This window comes from Cetorhinus maximus, chromosome 18 (assembly GCF_964194155.1).
Source record: "Cetorhinus maximus chromosome 18, sCetMax3.hap1.1, whole genome shotgun sequence".
Classification (NCBI taxonomy): domain Eukaryota; kingdom Metazoa; phylum Chordata; class Chondrichthyes; order Lamniformes; family Cetorhinidae; genus Cetorhinus; species Cetorhinus maximus.
Genome location: NC_135896.1, coordinates 63,598,619 through 63,619,932, shown reverse-complemented (window position 1 = coordinate 63,619,932; position 21,314 = coordinate 63,598,619). Strand labels below are relative to the sequence as shown.

The window sequence follows — 21,314 nt, the reverse complement described above, 5'->3', positions numbered from 1 at the left end:
ATGCACAAGGCTCCTGTCTGACCCAACAGGAACTTCGGCTGCAAAGATGCAGGTCTACCCAAAAATGGAACAATATCATTGCAACAATAAGTCAGTCTGACTACTCACCATTAACTTGGTTTTACTTCACCACATTATGGAGAAAAAAAGCAATGGCAACACAAAAGTCGCCCCCATAGTAATTCAGGCCATGTTATTATTGTTATAATCTACTGTTAAAAATTACTAAACTACTTAAAAATTTACAGAATTTAAAAAAAAAGATATTTGAAGAGTGACATCACAAGACAGACCGAGAGAGCGGCGGAGGGATCAGAACCAGCGCAAGTGCGGGGAAGCTTCAAAAAGTGACGTTAGCTCAAAGGTGAGAGCTGATTGGTGAGTAGTGGGTAAGTGTTTTTCTCCAGTTTTTTTCTCCAGATTAAAATAGATTAAGCTCAGGAGAGGTAAGAGTTCTAGTTTTTATTTAAAGTACATAAATAATTTAACTTTTTTTACTGTATTTAACTTAAATTAAGACTTTTTTTCAACTAGAGGCATAGCAGGGCAGCTCAATCCCGTGTTATGTACCACCTGCAACATGTGGGAAGTCCCAGACGCTCCTTGCGCTCTGACCGACCACATGTGCAGGAAGTGACACCAGCTGCAGCTACTTGAGCTCCGGGTTTCGGAGCTTGAGCAGCAGCTGGAGGCACTGAGGTGCATCCGTGAGGCTGAGAGTTTCGTGGATAGCACGTTTTTAGACATGGTCACCCCACAGCTTACGGAAGTGCAGACAGAGAGGTGACCATCAGTCAGAAGAAAGGTGTCAGGCAGGTAGTCAGGAAATCCCCAGGGTGCATCTCGCTCGAGAACTGTTTTTCTGTATTGGAAAACAGTGAGAGTGACGGTTCCTCTGGGAAGTGCAGCCATGCTCATGGCACTGTGAGTGGCTCAGCTGCACAGGGGGAGGAAAAAGAGGGGAAGAGTAATAGTGGTAGGAGACTCGATAGTAAGGGGAACAGACAGGTGTTTCTACAGCCATAGATGTGACTCCAGGATGGTATGTTGCCTCCTTGGTGCCAGGGTCAAGGATGTCACTGAATGGCTATAGGGCATTCTAAAGGGGGAGGGCAAACAGACAGAGATCGTGGTACATATTGATACCAACAACATAGGTAGAAAGAGGGATGAGGTCCTGCAAGCAGAATTTAGGGAGCTAGGAAACAGACTTAAAAAAAACAGGGCCTCAAAAGGTAGTAATCTCTGGATTACTTCCGGTGCCACGCGCTAGTGACTATAGAAATAGGAGGTTAGTCCAGATGAATGCATAGCTGGAGAGATTGTGCAGGAGGGAGGGCTTTTGATTTCTGGGACATTGGGACTATTTCTGGGGGCAGAGGGACCTGCACAAGTTAACACATAGAAGTATGATGTCATTGCTGTCACAGAGACATGGTTGAGAGAGGGGCAGGATTGGTAGCTCAATATTTCAGAATATAGGGTCTTCAGGCAAGATAGAGAAGGAGGTAAAAGAGGAGGGGGAATCACAATATTGATCAAGGGATCAATTGCAGCAGTAAGGAGGGATGGCATCTTAGAAGGCTCCACAAATGAAGCCATATGGGTAGAACTTAAAAACAAAAAAGGAGCAATCACATTGTTGGGAGTGTATTATAGGCCCTCAAACAGTCAGAGAGAAGCAGAAGAGCAGATATGTCAGCAAATTTCAGAGAAGTGTAAAAATAATAGGGTAGTAATAGTGGGGGATTTCAACTTCCCCAACATTAACTGGGTTAGTCATAGTGTGTTAGGTTTAGAGGGAGCGGAATCCTTAAAATGCATCCAGGAGAGCTTTTTAAGCCAGTATGTAAAAGGTACTACAAGAGACGGGACAGTCCTGGACTTAATTTTATGGAATGAAGCCAGGCAAGTGGTAGAGGTATCAGTGGGAAAGCATTTTGCAGATAGTGATCCTAACTCCGGTAAATTCAAGGTTGTTATGGAAAACGACAAGGATGGGCGTGAAATCAGAGTTCCAAATTGGGGGAAGGCCGATTTTAATAAGATCAGATATGATTTGGCCAGAGTGGGCTTGGGGCAGCTACTTTTAGGTAAATCTGCGTCAGAGCAGTGGCACTCATTCAAGAAGGAAATAGGGAGAGTACAGGGCCAACATATTCCAGTAAAGACAAAGGGTGGGACCAACAAATTCAGGGAACCCTGGATGTCGAGGGATATACAGGACTGGATAAAGAGAAAAAGGGAGGCTTATGGCAGATACCGAGGGCTCAAAACAGTGGAAGCCCTAGAGGAGTATAAAATGTGTAGGGGGGAACTTAAAAAGGAAATTAGGAGAGCAAAAAGGGGGCATGAAGAAACATTGGCAGGTAAAATAAAGGAAAATCCAAAGTTATTTTACAAGTACATTAAGAGTAAGAGGATAACTAGGGAAAGAGTAGGGCCCATTAAGGACCATAGTGGTAATTTGTGTGTGAAGCCGGAAGATGTAGGGAGGGCTCTAAATGAATACTTTGTGTCAGTATTCACATTGTGAGAAGGATGACGTGGGTATGGAAATCAGGCAGAAGGACTGTGGTATAATTTTTAAAATTAGCATAGAAAGGGAGGAGGTTCTAGGTGGTCTGGCAGGCTTAAAAGTAAATAAATCTCGAGGCCCGGATGAAACATATCCCAGGCTGCTGAGTGAGGCAAGGGAAGGAGATGGCAGAGGCGCTGGCAATAATTTTCGATACCTCTTTGGCCACAGGAGAAGTGCCAAAGGACTGGAGGGCATCCAATGTGGTACCGTTATTCAAGAAGGGAAGAAGGGATAAACCAGGGCACTACAGGCCAGTCAGTCTGACCTTAGTGGTGGGGAAACTATTGGAAGCAATTCTGAGGGACAGAATTAGTCTACACTTGGAGAGGCAGGGATTGATCAAGGACTGTCAGCATGGTTTTGTTAAGGGGAGGTCATGTCCGACCAATTTGGTTGAATTTTTCGAAGAGGTGACCAGGTGTGTAGCTGAGGGCAATGCATTTGACGTAGTCTAATTGGACTTCAGCAAGGCTTTTGATAAGGTCAACATGGGAGACTGAAGGTAAGAGCCCATGCGATCTAAGGCAATTTGGCAAATTGGATCCAGAATTGGCTGAGTGGCAGGGAGCTGAGGGTGTTGGTCAAGGGATGTTTTTGTGACTGGATGCCTGTGTCCAGTGGGGTTCCATAGGGATCGGTGTTGGGTCCCTTGCTGTTTGTGGTATATATAGACGATTTAGACTTGAATGTAGGAGGGTTGATCAGTAAGTCGCGGATGACACGAAAATTGGTGGGGTGGTAAATAGTGAGGAGGATAGCCTTAGGTTACAGGAGGGCATAGATGGTTTGGTCAGATGGGCTGATCAGTGGCAAATGGAATTTAATCCGGATAAGTGTGAGGTGATGCACTTGGGCAGGACAAACAAGGCACGGGAACACACGATGAATGGTAGGACCCTGGGAAGTACCGAGGATCAGAGGGACCTTGGTGTGCATGTCCACCGGTTCCTTAAGGTAGCGGGACAGGTAGATAAGGTGGTTAAGAAAGCATACGGGATACTTGCCTTTATTAGCCGAGGCATAGAATATATGAGCAGGGAGGTTATGCTGGAACTGTATAAAACGCTGGTTAGGCCACAGTTAAAGTATTGCATGCAGTTCTGGAATCCGCATTATAGGAAGGATGTGATTCCACTAGAGAGACTGCAGAGGAGATTTACCAGGATGTTGCCTGGGCTGGAGAGTTTTAGTTATGAGGAGAGATTGGATAGACTGGGATTATTTTCCCTGGAGCAGAGGTGATTGAGGGGGGACATGATTGAGGTGTATAAAATTATGAGGGGCATAGATAACGTAGACAGGAAGGAACGTTTCCCCTTGGTGGAGGGATCAATAACCAGGGGGCATAGATTTAAGGTAAGGGGCAGGAGGTTTAGAGGGGATGTGAGGAAGAATTTTTTCACCCAGAGCGTGGTGGGAATCTGGAATTCACTGCCTGAAAGGGTAGTAGAGGCAGAAACCTTCATAACATTTAAGAAGTATTTGGATGTGCACTTGCGATGCCATGGCATACAAGGCTATGGGCCTAGTGCTGGAAAATGGGATTGGAATAGTTAGGTACTTGTTTGACCAGTGCAGACTCAATGGGCCAAAGGGCCTTTTTCTGTGCTGTAGACCTCTTATGACTTTATGACTCTATGATGCACATCAAAACAGTTACATTTTAAACCCAACCAAGATTTGACAAATATGCTGTTGCAATTCCTTCAATTGAGTCTCCTATTCAAATATTCGGGTCAATTTTCCTCTTGTTTGCACGTAGAGCATCCCAATTTCCTGGGAACAAAGCAAAGAAAGGGATGGAAACCCATTACCCTGTGTCCCTACCCCTTTTGCACTTCATTCACAGTCTCGGGGCAGCTTTAGTGGAGTGCCCCCACCTCAAACAGGTTATTGTATATAAATGATGTAGAAATTGTCAGAACATTCCTCTCATTTTCCTGATTCTTGGCCTGGCACAGGCCAAAATATTGCATTGTTCACTGAAAGGATCTGAGAAGGAAATATATATTTGGATGAACCAACAAACTAATTACGATGCCAAACAGGTAAGCCTCCTTCTTCGGACCAGTAAAAAAAAATCTTTAATATGCTCACCCAACTTGTGGTAGGGGAGAGGAGGAAAATACAAACATACGAACATATGAATTAGGGGCATGAGTAGGCCACTCGGCCCCTCGAACCTGCTCTGCCATTCAATAAGATCATGGTTGATCTGATTGTAACCTCCTGCCTACCCCTGATAACCTTTCATTCTCCTGATTATCAAGAATATATCTAGCTCTTCCTCAAAAATATTCAAAAACTCTACTTCCACCACTTTTTGAGGAAGAGAGTTTCAAAGTTTCACAACCCTCTGAGTGAAAAAAAATCTGTCTTAAATGGGCGACCCTTATTTTTAAACAGTGACCCCCCTAGTTCTAGATTCTCCTAGTTCTAGAAACATCCTCTCCACATCCACCCTGTCAAGACCCCTCAGGATCTTAAAGGTTTCAATCAAGTCGCCTCTTACTCTTCTAAACTCCAGTGGATACAAGCCTAGTCTGACCAACCTTTCCTCCTAGTAAAAACAAACCTGGTATTAGTCTAGTAAACATTCTCTGAACTACTTCTATTGCATTTACATCCATCCTTAAATAAGGAGGTCAATACTGTACACACTATTCCAGATTTGGGCCAGAATTATATGCCTCACGGACAGGTGCACGCCTGACCCGTCCAGCTGCGAAATAGCGCAAGGTGACATCAGGCTAATGTCCCGATGTCACTGTGCACTCGCGCAATATCTCGCTCGGCAGGTGAGTGCAGCAGTCGGAAGCACACCCACCGACAATTAAGGGGGCAATTAAGCCCATCAAGGAGGCAATTGAAAGTGATTTTTTGTGGCCCATCCACATTTACAGTTGCCGGACGGGCCAATCAGCCAGGCAGCCTTTATATATTTGCTCAAACCTCAATCCGGGGGGGATGAAATCTCTGTCGGGAAATAAAATAAAAAGAGATATCTGGGGACTGGTTTTTTATGAGGTATGCTTTCAGGTGCTTGATTGTGCTGCATGGACATATTTTGCAGCATTTTTTGTTGTTTCGTTTATTTTGTGGAGGTCTACAGCTCCCTCGGGCAGCTGTCTGCCTTCAGGGAGCTCTCTGGGAACGCTCACCGGCATCCACAGCGTTGGTCTCACCAATGCCCTGTACAACTGAAGCATAACCTCCCTACTTATGTATTCAATTCCCCTCACAATAAACAATAGCATTCTATTCACTTTCCTAATTACTTGCTGTACCTGCATACTAGTCTTTTGCGACTCATGCACTTGGACGCCCAGATGCCTCGGAATCTTAGAGCTCTGCAATCTCTCACCATTTAAATAATATGCTTCTTTTTTATTCTTCCTGCCAAAATGGACAGCTTCACATTTTCCCACATTATACTGCATTTGCCAGATCTTTTCCCACTCACTTAACCTATCTATGTCCCTTTGTAGCCTCTTTACGTCCTCTTCACAACTTACTTTCCTGCCTACCTTTATGTCATCAGCAAATTTAGCAACCATACTTTCAGTCCCTTCATCCAAGTTATTTATATAAATTGTAAACAGTTGAGGCCCCAGCACTGATCCCTGTGGCACATCGCTCATTACATCTTGCCAACCAGAAAAAGACCCATTCATGCCTGCTCTCCATTTCCTTTTAGCTATCCAATCTTCTATCCATGCCAATATGTTCCCCCTACACCATTAGCTTTTATTTTTTGCAATAACCTTTGATGGGACACCTCGTCCTTTGTCCACAGCACATGTGACTCCTTCAAAGAACTCCAATAAATTGGTTAAACATGATTTCCCTTTCACAAAACCATGTTGACTCTGTCTGATTGCCTTGAATTTTTCAAAGTGCCTTGCCATAACATCTTTTTTCCTAATTTTCCCAATTTTTCCCAATATTTTCCCAATGACAGATGTTAAGCTAACTGGCCTATAGGTTCCTGCTTTCTGTCTCCCTACCTTTTTGAATGAAGGAGTTACATTTGCTATTTTCCAATTGAATGTAACATTCCCCAAACCTAGGGAATTTTGGAAAATTAAAACCAACTATCCCGCTAGCCACTTATTTTAAGACCCTAGGATGAGTCCATCAGGACCTGGGGATTAGTCGGCCCGCAGTTCCAGCAATTTGTTCAATACCACTTCCCTGGTGATTGTAATTTTCCTGAGTTCCTCCCTCCCTTACATTTCCTGATTTACAGCTATTTCTGGGATGTTACTTGTATCTATAGTGAAGACCGATGCAAAATACCTGTTCAATACATCTGCCATTTCCTTATTTTCCGTTGTTAATCCCCCAGACTCACTTTCTATAGGGCCAGTGCTCACTTTGTTAACTTTTTTTTAATTTAAATATATATAGAAGCTCTTACATCCATCTTTATATTCCTAGCTAGCTTTCTTTCCTACTCTAATTTTTCCCTCCTTATTAATCTTTTTGTCATTCTTTGCTGTTCCTTATATTCTGTCCAATCTTCTGCCCTGCCACCCTTCTTTGCACAATTATATACTTTTTCTTTAAGTTTGGTGCTGTCTTTAACTTTCTTAGTCAACCGCGGATGGTGGGCCCTCCCTTTGGAATTTTTCTTTCTCATTGGAATGTGCCTATTCTATGTATTCTTAAATATCCCTTTAACTTTCTGCCACTGCATCTCTATTGACCTATCCCTTAACCTCATTTGCCAGTTCACCTTAGCTAGCTCTGCTTTCATACCCTCATAATTGCACTTGTCTAAGTTTAAAATACTAGTTTTGGACCCAATCTTCTCTTCTTCAAACTGAAGTCAAACTCATCACCATAATGTTTACTTAGATAAATTAGGTTAGTGGGAGGAACAAAACTAAATTGGACCAGTTTTTAAAGGCATTGGTTAAACAAATACTGATGATTATTATCAGTGGGTAGCAATCTATTCAATTCAACAAAGGATACAATTAGTCATATATTTAGAGCTTTATTCATTTTAAGACAAAAACTGCGACCTAGGATTTCCTCAGCTGTTACAACCCCATCACAGTAACCACCAAAACTGCAGCAGAAATATTGAACAGAGTTTCCACTGAAATTCCAGAGAACTTCCAGTGTCAGAGCAAGAGTGGCTCTGTGATAATTTCCTGTCGCATAAACAAATGCATCTGTTAACCTTGGATAAGGATCAGACAAAACATTTATTTCTAGCATTTACAGATACCAATATCATGTTTTAAAATTAGATCAGGTAGTGTAACTTCACCAGTCATAACAGCCCTGATAATAACTCCAACCTACATTCAGAACGCAGGGTTGCAATATCATGTGTGAAACACTGAACAAGTTTCAACATGTCAGTCTGTGGTACTTTACTGCACCCACTTCATTGTAAGTTGACTTCCGGATTTGACATTGATTGTGTGGCAGTGGGCATGTTGCAGACCTGGATAACACCATGGCAAACTGGAGTATTTCAAGGGTCAATCCAAAGATGGAATTTGGAGGAGTTAGCAGTTTGCACAAAGAAATCATTCTGGTGGCCGTAGCTGGTGAGTACTGAAGGCACTTTCATCCAGGCACATGAAGCACATCTTAAGCATAAAAACAAAATACTGAGGATGCTGTAGATCTGAAATAACAACAAAGATTGCTGTAAAAACACAGCAGCTCTGGCAGCATCTGTGGAAAGAGGTACAGAGTTAATGGGTGGAATTTTCCCAGAATTGTACTAAGTGCGGTAGCGGGCGGGTAAAATGAAGTAAAATGAAAATGATGAAAATGGCTGGTTTTCACACCGTATCTTCCTGAGCCCGCCTCAGTATATATTCACTCCCACTAAACACGCCGTTTCCATGGTGGGAGGGCACTCATTCGCCCGCTCGCCATCACCCCGCTGTTGCAACACACAGGCTACCATCTTTAAAAGGCAGCCGCCAGCAAAGCACCGAACCGGCTGAGGAGGAGTTAGCAGTTTGCACAAAGAGATCATTCTGGTGGCCGTAGCTGGTGAGTACTGAAGGCACTTCCATCCAGGCACATGAAGCACATCTTAAGCATAAAAACAAACTACTGAGGATGGCAGCGGTGGTCAGTGTGAACGCTCTGCAGAGGACAGCCACCCAGTGCCACAAAAGGATGAATGATCTCTGTTCCGCCAGGATAAGTCACTCTTTTCATCACTCCCAACTCACACACTCACAAATCCATCACACATCCACAGGGCCCTCACTCACTGCCATTGCGAGGGACATCACCATTCACTCTCTCACACTCACCCTCATTGTCCTCATCCCATCTATGGGACCACTCACCACCCACAGAGGCCAGGCATATTTATCATCTGGCCCAGCAGGTGTCCTGATACACTCTCCCCATCTCTATCCATGCAGGACAAACTGGCTCACAACAGGTGGAGGGATGCCGGAAGTCAAAGTTCTGACGGAACTTAAAAACAGAGCCATCCAGCTGACTGGCGATGACCGAGGCCGTTCCTGTGCTGACGGTGAGGTTGGCGCTGCTCTACCAAGTGAGGATCCAGCTGTGCAACATCCATTAGACAGCCATGCCGTAAGTGATGTGTCCTCTTTCACAGGCCACTGCCATGCACTAATTATCTCCCCTTGCTTTCGCAGGCACATCTGCCAAACAGCTGACAGAGTCCATGACCCAGGGCCTCTTATCAAGCACCGAAGAATCCTCTGAAGAGGAATCTGAAGGCATCCTCCCATTACAGCGCTCACCCAAACCCTCCACCAGTAGAGGGACACAAACCTTGGTGGGACCTAGCTTTAGAGTAGCCTCAGGATCACAATCTGGTGAGCACATCGCACTTTCTGATCCACAGCAGGCGGAGGCAGGGACTTCCCAGGTCCCCGGCACTCGGAGGACTGCTGGAGGCCAGAACATTGCTGAGTCCGAGTCAGATGACAAGCCTCTGGACTCGGTCATGTCTCAGTTGCTGGAGCTGCAAAGGAAAGCTCGGGAACATCAGGTAGGGATGGCAGCGGTGGTCAGTGTGAACGCTGCACTCCTCAGATTGCAAGGCACGATGGAGGAGTCCATCCGTCTTCAGGCTGAGGTGATAGCCCCGGCATTGCAACACACCGAGGTCAGCACTGGTAGGATGGCGGCCGCCATGGAGACTTTGGTCCAGGACATCACTCTTGCACTGCTGCATGGGCTTAACTCCATCACTGATGCCATAGTTGGCCTCCAACAGTGTGTACATGAGAGGGGTTTTGGGCAGCTCAATCTCACTCCAGCTACTCCTTCTGCTCACAGAGTTAGCCAGGGGCCCTCGGGCACCCATAGGGAGGAGGATCAGCAGGTGCACACTCCTGGGCCATCCACCCAGGTGACTCAGGGAGTGACCAGCCCATCTGACTCCCCTCTTCCTGTGACCTCCACAGATCCAGCTTCACAGGCCGAGGAGGGTACCACTGCCACACAGCAGGACCCCGAAAACAGGCCAGGGCCCTTCAAGTCTCAACCCTCCAGAGGACGCCCACCAAAGTCACCACAGGCAGGGCGTCACAGTCAGCAAGCTGACTCCATCTCTCCTGTGGATGTCCAGGGGGCACCAAGATGCAGTGGCAGGATTAGGAAAGTTAGCTAAAAGTAGTTGCACAGCCTGGCCACGGGTGTTGGTCACTTGTACATACTGCTCACTATTGTCAATAAACCCCCAAGAATGTCTCCCTGCCTGTGGCTCCTTGTTCTGATGAGCAGTGTTCATGTCACTCAGATGTGAAATCTTTCTACGTAAGATAAAAGGCAATTGTCTCAGTCCAGGGCCTCTTCCCTGTGCTCTGTGCGGCCTTCAGACCACAGTGATGGTCCAGCCTCACACTCCCTGGAAACATTACTGATGCTTGCCTCTCGGCAGAGCTGGTCATTGCTGCCAGAATGTAGTGAGCAGACGCCACAGAGTTCTCTCATACTCTCCATGTCCTCTCAGCACCTTTAAGGTGGGGCTGGCCCCCATCACACTAGCATCTGTGACCAGTGATGCTGTGCACCAGCTCCTGAAGGGCTTAGGTGCTGAAGGCAGACACAGCATCAGATGCGTCTAAAGTTTCATGACTGTGTCTCTGAGACGGCCCTGATCATGGAGTGGAAGTGAGCTGCCCTCGGCCAGACAGGAGTCAGACATTCTCAGAGGCCATGTGAAGATCTATGGAGTGTCCTCACTGCATGTTGTCATCATCCTTCTGCGATCAAGTGACTATTAGGGCCCCCACTGCATCTCCATAACAGGAGCATTCTCACAGTCAAACTTTCACAACTGCGCTGTGTCGTCATCATCCTCCATAGCTCTGGCAGCTCTGAGCGCCTCCCAAGTGCGCCTGCCTCATCTAGCCAGTGCAAAAGCCTCATCCCCGTTGTCGTCACCAAGGACCCCCCAACCTCATCCCCTCGGCATCCTCCTCATCAGAGGAGACGTGCAGCTCCTTCATCTCCTCCTCAGCCAATTCCTCACCACGTTGCAGCGCCAGGTTGTGTAAGGGCGCAGCAGACGATGACGATGTGTGACACCCTCTGTGGACTGTATTGCAGGGCTACCAGACCGGTCCAGGTACCAGAACCCCATCTTCAGCATCCGGATGGTCTGTCCACCAAGATGCGAGCTGCTGCATGAGCCTCATTATAGCGTTGTTCTGCTGCAGTCTGAAGCAGCTGCATGGGTGTCATCAGCCACGGCCTTTGCGGGTAGCCCTTGTCCCCAAGGAGTCAACCCTGCATCCTCTGTGGACCCTGGAAGACTGCAGAGATCTGTGAGTGACTCAGGGTGTAGGCATCATGCACACTCCCTGGAAACCGTCCGCACACCTGCAGGATGTGTTTCTGGTGGTCACATACCAGCTGCACGTTCAGTGAATCGAAGCCCTTGCGGTTGATGGAATCCACTGAGTGTAGTGATGGGGACCTGAGCGTCACATGAGTGCAGTCAATCGCACCCTCCACCTGTGGGAATCCCGAGATCAGGGTGAATCCAATGGTCCTTGCATCCTGGCTGTCCCAGCCCTGGACAAAATGCACAACGTTGTGTGCCATGGAGAAGATGGCATCCGTGACCTCATGGATGCACTTGTGGGTGGCGGATTGTGAAACTCCACAGAGGTCACCTGTGGAGCCCTGAAAGGAGCCACTGGCGTAGCAATTGAGCAGCACGGTCACTTTCACAGCCACTGGCAGTGGATGCCCTCCATGTCCCCTTGGCGCCAAATCCTGCAGTAAGTGGCAGAGGTGAGCAACACGTCCCTAGTCGTCGGCAACCCTGGTTCTCAGTTATCTGTAGGAATGGCAGGCGGTGTCTATAGAGCCTGGGTGTTGCTAGGCACTGACCAGCCACAGCTCGCTGTCACTCCTTGTGCAGGAGCCCCTGCTGCCCCTTCTTCATAAGGTTGCTGCTCCTGCCTTTGCACGGCCAGGTGTCTCAGTCACTCTCTCCTCCATCTTCCACCGTCTCTGTAGGCCATCAGGCATACAGCTAGCTCACCAGGATCCACGATCCTGACATGGTTCTCCTGCAGCATGAAAGAGAGAGAGAGACATGGTTATCATGGCTGTACATAGTACCTTTCCTGGCCCTGTGTGACTGCCCTTAATGCTTCCCAGAGAGTGCTGGTCACCTCTCAGCTGGCAGAGATGAGTGCACTGCATGGCTGCCCTGTCAACATGTGACATGGGGGGCACTTGTCCAAACCAGGATGCTGAGATTGCAAGGGGCAGTGAGCGCCTCCAGCAGTGACTGCTACATGGCCAGCGTTGGCGAGGAGATTGTACAACGTGTGCAGTCCAACTGCTCCGCAGTCCAATAAAGTGGTGGCAGATTCGAAGTCTGTGCCAGGGGAGTGGAGGGAGGCGGGGGGGAGTAAGGTATGGAGAACTTGGTGGCCCTTTGCTGCCTCCACATTGCTTGCATGGGCAGGCAGGCTAAGAGCCTGACCCCAATCATATTGTTGTGGCTACACCTGATCTGTCTTAGTTGGAGAGCCATGGTCAGTTTATACAGGTGTTTATAATGCGTGGCCACTTCCCGCACTTACCCTGCTCCCCACCTCGATTGCCTCGATGCAGCGCCAGGGCAGCACTTGCTTCCCCCCTCCCCCCACCCCAGCAGTTGCCTCCTGGGCTGACCAGCACTTGCCCCCAGACACCACAAACCCCCACCCCACCTCAGCAGTCGCCTGCGGGGCCAGGCAACAGTTTCCCCCACCCTCCAGCGCCCCTGAGGCCTATAAACAATGGACGAACTGTGGAGAACACTCACCTCAGTTCCCCCAAAGTGAAGGCCGTCAAGTGCATGTCACCTGTGTGCTGTTGTGAAACACGTCGGCATGCTTTCCCGCTGATGTGGACGGACGATACGGTGGGGTTCCAAGAGCCTGGCAGGATGGCTTTTTAATTATATGCTAATGCATTTCAATTAGCTCCCTGCCAACCGATGGCGGGAAACGCGGCCTGCCTTCACACCGTTGTGAAATGGGTCCCGCCATATTTTCCACGCACGCCACCTATCACATCTGCCACCAGCGGGCTCGGAAAATTCCGCCCAATGTTTCCAATATGACTCTTTTTCTGGAGATTTATGAAAATGAAGGACTTTAATAACCGATAGATTGGAGAAGCTGAGACTGTTCTCCTTAGAGAAGGTTGGGAGAAGATTTTATAAAGGTGTTCAAAATTGTGAAGTGTCTAGACAGAGTAGATAGGCATAAATCGTTCCCATTGGTGGAAAGGTTAAGAACCAGAAGAAACAGGTTTAAGGTGATTGGCAAAAGAACCAAAGACGACATGAGAAAAAACATTTTACACAGAAAGTGATTAGGATCTGGAATATACTGCTTAAGAGTGTGGTGGAGGCAAATTTAATTGTAGATTACAAAAGGGAATTGGATGAGCATCTGAAGAGAATAGATTTGCAAGGCTACAGGTGAAAGGGCATGTGAGTGTGTCTCGCAGAGAAACAGCAGGGACTCAGTGGACTGAATGGCCTCCTTCTGCGCTGTTAGCGTTCTATGATTCTATAAGAACCCACCTCTCCAGATCGGGTTGTATATATACACACGCACACACGCACACGCACACATGCACACCTGAGTTAAACCCAGAAGTTGGTGCAATGGAGCCGGTTTCCGGATGCACTACATTTGGGCCAAATTTAAGCCATTCACCTGCACTTAAACCCACATGTTCTCAAACATTGAAATTCCCTGGAATGTATCTTATACTGAGAAAAGTGATTCAGAAATGTATATTACCTCATGTTTGCTAGCTTTCATTTGGCTTTTCCCAAGCAAAATTAATATTGGTGCTGTTTTTTCTATGGCAGCCAAGGTGTCTATAGCTTTGTCATAATTTTTTAGAAAAAGTTGTATCGTGGCTTGCTGAATTGGATGTGAGTCGGTAGCTGTTTCAGAAAGTTAAAGATAAAAGAATAGATTATGAGAAAGTCATAAAAGCTCAATAAAGTGATCAGTTACAAAGTCTCATACTAATTACTACTAAACAATTTAAACATTCCAATTTTTTGTCTTTTGAGAATCGCAAATAAGAATGTACAATTTGAAGGAAATACGAAAGCAAAATAATGCTGATGCTGGAAATCTGAAATTAAAACAGAAAATGCTGGAAATACACTGCAGGTCAGGCAGCATCTGTGGAAATTTATCAGTGAAAACAGATGCTGCCTGACTTGCTGAATATTTCTAGCATTTTCTGTTTTTTTAACTTGGGGAAATGTCTATTGTGCATTAATTTGTTTCAGTATATGCAAATTTGCTCTAAAAATGAAACATGTGGGTTAATTTTAACCTAATGCACCTGTCAGGATTGGGTGCCATGCTGGTTTTACACACTAAGAATCAATGGACAGTAATGGGGTATGGGGGTGTAAAACCGATGTTCCAGCTAATTCTATGGGTTTCCCTGCCAATGAGGCGGACTTGAATTACCTCCACTGATTCTACACATAGCAAATTTGTGTTTTGTACACATTTAACAATATTAGATTATTAATAACATTTTAAAATGATTATTGGATGAACAAAATGTGTAAATCGCTGGCTGTACAAAATAAAGTTACTGAACAATGAAAGAGATCAACATTCACTCCCAAATACCCCCCTTTGTATTAGGCACCAGGCTGCATTATCTGGTTTCAGGGAGTCAGATGGTCCCAGGTGGATCACATAATCCCAGACTCAGTATTATTAAGACACTAGGTTCTCAACTCCATTCCCTCCAATTGCTAAATTGTTTTATACAATTGATATTATTAACACTCTTGGTTCTGTTACATAATCAGTATAAAATCTATAATTTATATTGGCAATATAGTGGGGAAATGTATAAGTGTAACTAAGAGATTGATTCATTAAGAATGTTAATGTAACTATTGAATTTACAACAGTTTTCCAAAATGAGCGAACGAAGCCCATATATATCCTCTAAAATGTCGTGAAGATTTCAGTCATTGCGAGTTCTAAAATCGCTTTTTGAACAGTTAAGAAGTCTGTTCAATTGTAATGCAAATTATGTGAGGGTGCAAATAGTAAATCTGAATAGTCTCTTTTAAAATAATTTTCATATCCTAAGCATTCAAGTGTATTGATTTGTTCATGAGTTATTTTGGATATTTGAACAATTCAATTTTCTGTCAGCTGATTCCCCATCAAAATAATTTAGTTTGCACACAAATGATTAGAAACTAATCACACCTGCCTTTACTAATCTTAAATATATTTAAACACATTTTAAGAATTTGATCATTATGTGAAGGTGTTACCTTGATTGATCTCAGCAGAATGTCGGATACAGAAACTGGCCAGTTCAAAGTTTTTCATTTTGTACAGGTATTGTCCTCTTTAATAAAAATGAATAAAAAAAGCAATTAAGTTGTGAAACAGAATTTAATTTAATAAGAGTATCCTCATGTTATGCTTGTAGATAAATGTTTTCAACTCATTATCAGAAAGTCTATAATATATTTGTTGTCTCATACAAATAACCAATGATACACACAATACAGAATGATTATATCTACTAACAAATTACACAATTCCATAAAAACAATTATTATTTTTTGTGACATAATTTTGAATCTTAAACTAAATTATTATTGTGCTTTGAGGTATGGGCTAATGCTGCAAAGAACAAAACTTATATATTTTTAAAGATTCGCGTAGGCCAATTAAACTGAGGGCACTCTTAACGCTCCATCTGGGAGTTTTCCAGGCGGCATACAGTACCCCCTGCTGAGGCCAAAACCAGTCCGATGGATGGAGGCAGCTTCATGGGGGCAGCGATGCTCTCATTTAATTTCCTTCACCCCACAGCTGCGAATGCGAGGTCCACAGCTGCAGCTTCAGGCCATCCTGTGGGAGGTTCTCCTCCACAATTGTGACCACATTTCATTTTTAAATATTGAGATGCCTCCATCTTCAGACACCCTCTGATAGTGGGGCTGCCGATCTTTCAGTGCTGGCCGGCTTCCAATTGGCCCTCCAGACCCAGGAGTCTGGCCACCATCCATAATTGGCTGCCTCCTCAAAAATTTCTCTCTGAGGCCCACCACCAGCATTTGTGGGTTCCCGACTCGCATTTCACCCTGACAGCACAATTGGGACCTGGGAATGAAAATCACGCCCAGTGTGTCTCTGGATAGTGCCGCATGCTTAATTGCAAAACAAATTATATTCACAAATATTTTTAAAGCAAATTAATTTAAGCAGTGTGATCTCCTTCATTTTATAGAAACATTGCAGTCCGTGCCCACATGTAGCAAGACCTAGACAACTTTTAGGTTTGAGCTAATAAGTGGCAAGTAACATTCATGCGATACAAGTGCCAGGTAATGACCATCTCTCACATTTTTTAGAGAGAATTCAACGATCTCCCCTTGACATTCAATGGTATTACTATTGCTGAATAATCCACTGTCAACATCCTGAGGGTTACCATTGCCCAGAAATTGAACTGGAGCAGCCATATAAATATTGTAGCTACAAGGATAGGTTGGATGCTGAGAATTCTGTGGTGCATAATTCACTCCTGACTCCCCAAAGCCTGGCCACCATCTACAAGTCACAAGTCAGGACTGTGATGGAATACTCTCCACTTGCCTGGATGAGTGCAGCCCCAGCATCACTCAAAAGCTCGACACCATCCAGGACAAGACAGCCCACTTGATTGGTACCCCCATCCTCCAGCTTCAACATTCACTCCCTTCAGTGATGCAGAGTGGCAGCAGTGTGTACCATATACAAGATGCACAGCTGCAACTTACCAAAACTCCGTTGACAGAACCTTCCAAACCCATGACCTCTACCACCTAGAAGGTCAAGGGTAGCAGGTGCATAGGAACACCACCACCTGCAAGTTCCCCTCCAAGCCACATACCATCTTTACTTGGAATTATATCGCCGTTCCTTCACTGTCACTGGGTCAAAATCCTGGAAATCCTTCCCTAACAGCACTGTAGGTGCACCTACATCACACGGACTGCAGCGGTTCAAGAAAGCAGCTCTCCACCACCTTCTCAAGGACAACTACAGATGGGCAATAAATGCTGGTCTAGCCAGCGATGCCCACATCTTGCAAAAGAATAAAAAAAGAGTTGCTGTGAAATTGGAAGTCAACAATCCAGAATACTAAGTGAGAAACTATATTTGCCTCATCATCCAAAACATTACAAATCGCATCAACTAAACCATCAACAGTAGAAATTTTCTCAGGAGGTACACTTCTAGATTCCCTACAAAAAGAAACTCATAGGCCCAGAATTTGCCATGATGGAGAGGTGCTCCATTGGGGTGAAAATAGTGGAAGTAGCCAAAAATGCTAAGTCCTGCCCCCGAACACGGCACATCTCATTTTTGCAGAGGGAGGATTGGGGATGGGGTACATTTCATGCATGCATGTTTTCCAGAGGCAGCTGGCCATTTAATTCATCAGCTACCTTTACTGAAATAGGGTTTTGGTAGGCCAGGAGTGTGAAACCCCAAGTATGCAGATTACACCAGGCAAGAGCAGATCTGAACTTTGTGAATTCGCTTGGATAGCCAGGGTACCTCTTTGGAGAGATAAGGTATCCCTCTGGATCTGGTCCCGAGACAACTTTGGGGGAGGTAAGGTGCCCTTTGGGGTAAGTCAGGGGTTGTTAAAAGTAGGCATGAACATGTACAAAAAAGTACATAAGCTCATCACTGTAAGGCTCATTGGAGCTGTCAACAGACCTGTCAAAACCAACTGTCAAAACTGTAAGAAAGACCTGTCAAAGGGAGCTGCTGTCAAGGCATTTGAAAGTCCTGGAGTGTTAAAAAAATGATTACATTCTATTTCACTCTACCTGTTAAAACAAGCCTGAGGGTTCCCATTGCTGGATTAGTGCTGCATGACTGATTTCACAACCATCCTTTATCACATAGGGTGCCTGCTATTTCACAGTTTGATTGACAACTACAAGCGGTTATCGACTCTTTGATGTGGGGTTATGAATTCCAAAGCTTGTTGTTATAAGGGATTGTGCATTTGAATGAAATGTTTGTTGTTATTAGGCTTTACTTATTTGAAGGGATGAAATGTAGAAAATGGGTTTTTATGAATGAGATTTTTTTTCACTATAATGAATTCTTCAATAGACACATAGAGCTTCATTTTAGATAACTTTATTTTATCTCATCTCTGTATGATTCATGAGGTCCGTTCATGGTGAATACTAGGTGAGCTGGCATGGCAGATGTAAGGGCAAAGGATGGTGTGTGTTTAGGGCATGAGTTGGCATGGATGAGGTTGTTGACGTCATTGACCGCTTGTTGCCACGGAGATCTGAGTGCCATGTGAGTGCTGTCGATGGCACCCTGCACCTGTGGAAATCCTGAGATCTGGGCAAATCCCAGCATCCTTTCATCCTGACTTTCCGGATCCAATACGAAATGCACGAAGTTGTGTGCCTTCGTGAAGATGGTGTCTGTGACCTCATGGGTGCATTTGTGGGCGGATGCCTGTGCTATCCCGCAGAGGTCACCTGTGGACCCATGAAAGGAGCCACTGGCGTAAAAATTGAGCACGTTGTCACTTTCACGGCCACTGGCAGTGGATGCCCTCCATGTCCCTGTGGCATCAAATCCTGAAGCAGGTGGCAGATGTGAGCGACCAATTCCCTGGACACGCGCAGTCTTCAGCGACACTGGTTCTCGGTCATCTGCAGGGATGACAAGTGCTGTCTATAGACCCTGGGTCTAGCATGTGAGTGAGCCCTAGCTGCCCCTTCTTCCTGCTGCTGCCCTCTCTGCCCACCCTCTTCTCCTTCGTCTCTGCTCTCTGTAAGCCATGAGGCATACTGCTAGTCTCCCTGCTCCTGATGTACTCCTCCTGCAGGATGAAAGAGAGACACGCATGGGTTAGCTTGGCCACCACTTGGATGGCCAGAGTTTAGTGCGCAGCATGGCTGCCCAAAACCCCAACTACCTCCGTCTCACTCTACCTGACCGATTGGCGACAGCTTTGTCCACTGGAATGCACAACATGCTCTCGGGCATTCGCCTAATCTGCACTGCAAGGCTGCACTGTTATTTTGAATCATGTGGGAGGCTGGCCCAAACTGGGATGCTGACATTGCAAGGGGCTATGAGCGCCTCCACCAGTGACTGCTCCATGGCCAGCTTTAGCAAGGAAATTATACAACTTGCCCAGTCATCCAATTTTCCTGCCGTCCACTAAAATGCTCATTAGTTTGCAGTCTGTGCCCAAGGGGTAAAAAGCTCTGGAGCATTTGGTGGCATTTTCAGGCCTCTGCGTTGCTTGAGTGGGCAGATAAACTAGAGGCCCGACTCCAAGCTTGTCTATGTGGCTGCGCCAGAACTGTCTCAGCTCTGGAGGATTGGTCACTTTATACAAGGTTTCCCAAACGCATGGCAGCTTCCCTTCCCCCACCCCCACACATGCTTATGCACTACCATCAACCACTGCGCAGCCCTTGCCCCCTCCAGCTTGCCTGAACCACAGTGCCGCCCTTGCCCCAGCACCACACTGTCAGCCAACCAGGAAAATGTGACTTGCCTGTGCCCTCGCCTGAATGCACGGTGCCTCAACTTTGAGATCCAACAGGCGACCCTCGCGAGTGCTGCACAACATTATTGTGCACTCACCTCCGAGTTCCCCTCAAAGTGCAGCTCACCAGCTGCACAACTTATAAATGCTGTTGTGAAACACATCAGCATGCAATCACGCCGACGTGCTCGGGTGATCCAGCATGGGCAGATGATTCCAGCAAGCTGGACTTATAATGATATGCAGATGCATTACAATGAAGTTCCCGATGTGCAGCAGTGGGAAACGTGGCCCGCCATTGATTGGCAGAGCAGATGATCGTAAACTGGTTTCACAATGACATGAGACCGATTTTTGGCTGCTCACGCCCACCATGACACCCAACACCAGCAGGCACAGACAATTCCGCCTGTGTTTTTTGATTTTTGATTTTCCCCTTTATAAATGGTGGAGTATTTTCCCCAACCATTCAGTTTTGGGGTGATCCAACCTGCTATTTATAACCCCACAGCAACTCAAGATATGGTAAAATCAGAGGGTTTGTTTATTTTACAAACACAGGAAGGGCGCTCACAACGTTCGCCCCTTTTTGCATTCATACAATAAAAGAGGGAAAAGGGAAAGAAATATGTACAGGGCAAAGGCCTCAAACAAAATAAGAATTATTATTTCAGGTGAGTCCAGAGTCCGGTAAGTCAATGTCCAATGAAGGTTTTTTTCAGGTGGCTTTGTCTGGCAGAATTCCTGGTTTTCGTCCTAGGTACTCGTTGCAGGTTGAGTCTGTTGAAGATGCAGCAAAGTATTCTTGCATCCTGGAATTAGTTCACTCTGTCGGCAAAATACAGGGTTCTTTCTGGAGATCAGACTCTGAGAGAAATGGAGGTCAGAGACAGGCTGTTAGCCTGGAGTCTGGTTTTCTCTTCTGATGTTAAACCACAACTGAAGACAGAATTCAAAAGCTGTATAATTAAAACAATTCAAATAGCTCAAGTTTTGGTCATGTGACAGGGTTGTTTCAGGTCAAGCCATGCAGTTAATGAGGTCCCCTTGTTAAAATCCATTTTGTTTTGGGCAGGTAACTGTAGAACCATTGGCACAACATTAGAGATGAGGAGTTCTAGTAGCTCTGCCTTTGTCCAGAGCTGGCTGGTGCAGATGTCTCATCTACTAATCCTTTGTGTTGGCTTAGCTGGAATATTTATACTGTGCAGGAGTGTCACATTCCAGGAGTTTGATGAGTTAGCCTTTTTGTCCATTTTTTAAACTGCTCAGAAACTCCCAGAACTACTATCCTGTGGTCAGCTGCAGCCACTTTATCAGTCCAGCCATTTGTCCTTCTTATAAAAAAACAGAATTTAAACAAGAGAATATAGAAGAGAAAAAAATCTCTTTTGGATTCTTTTTTTTATGTCTTCTCGGCCTGACACCCTCATTCATATTTTTGTAACCCCTATTGACTTGACTATTCCAACACATTTCTAGCCAGTCTCCAGCATTCTAACCTCCAAAATTCTGCTGTCCGTGTTCTTACTCACACTAAATTCTTTTCACCCACCACCCCTGTGGTCACTGATTTTCATTGGTTAAGCAACACCTTGATTTTAAAGCCTCATCCTTGGTTTCAAATCCCTCCATGACATCACCCCCTCCCTATCTCTGC

At 45.6% G+C, this 21,314-nt stretch overlaps 1 protein-coding gene across 1 annotated transcript in view; it reads right to left on the bottom strand.

The window, feature by feature from the left end:
• The window catches only part of ttc6 (tetratricopeptide repeat domain 6), a 295,077-nt gene that overhangs the window by 142,508 nt on the left and 131,255 nt on the right, over positions 1–21,314 (bottom strand). The window contains exons 15-16 of the mRNA XM_078563283.1: positions 15,390–15,466; positions 13,864–14,012 (exon numbers count right to left, since the gene is read on the bottom strand). Coding sequence (XP_078419409.1) covers positions 13,864–14,012; positions 15,390–15,466 — 226 coding nt within the window. The remainder of the gene's footprint in view (positions 1–13,863; positions 14,013–15,389; positions 15,467–21,314) is intronic.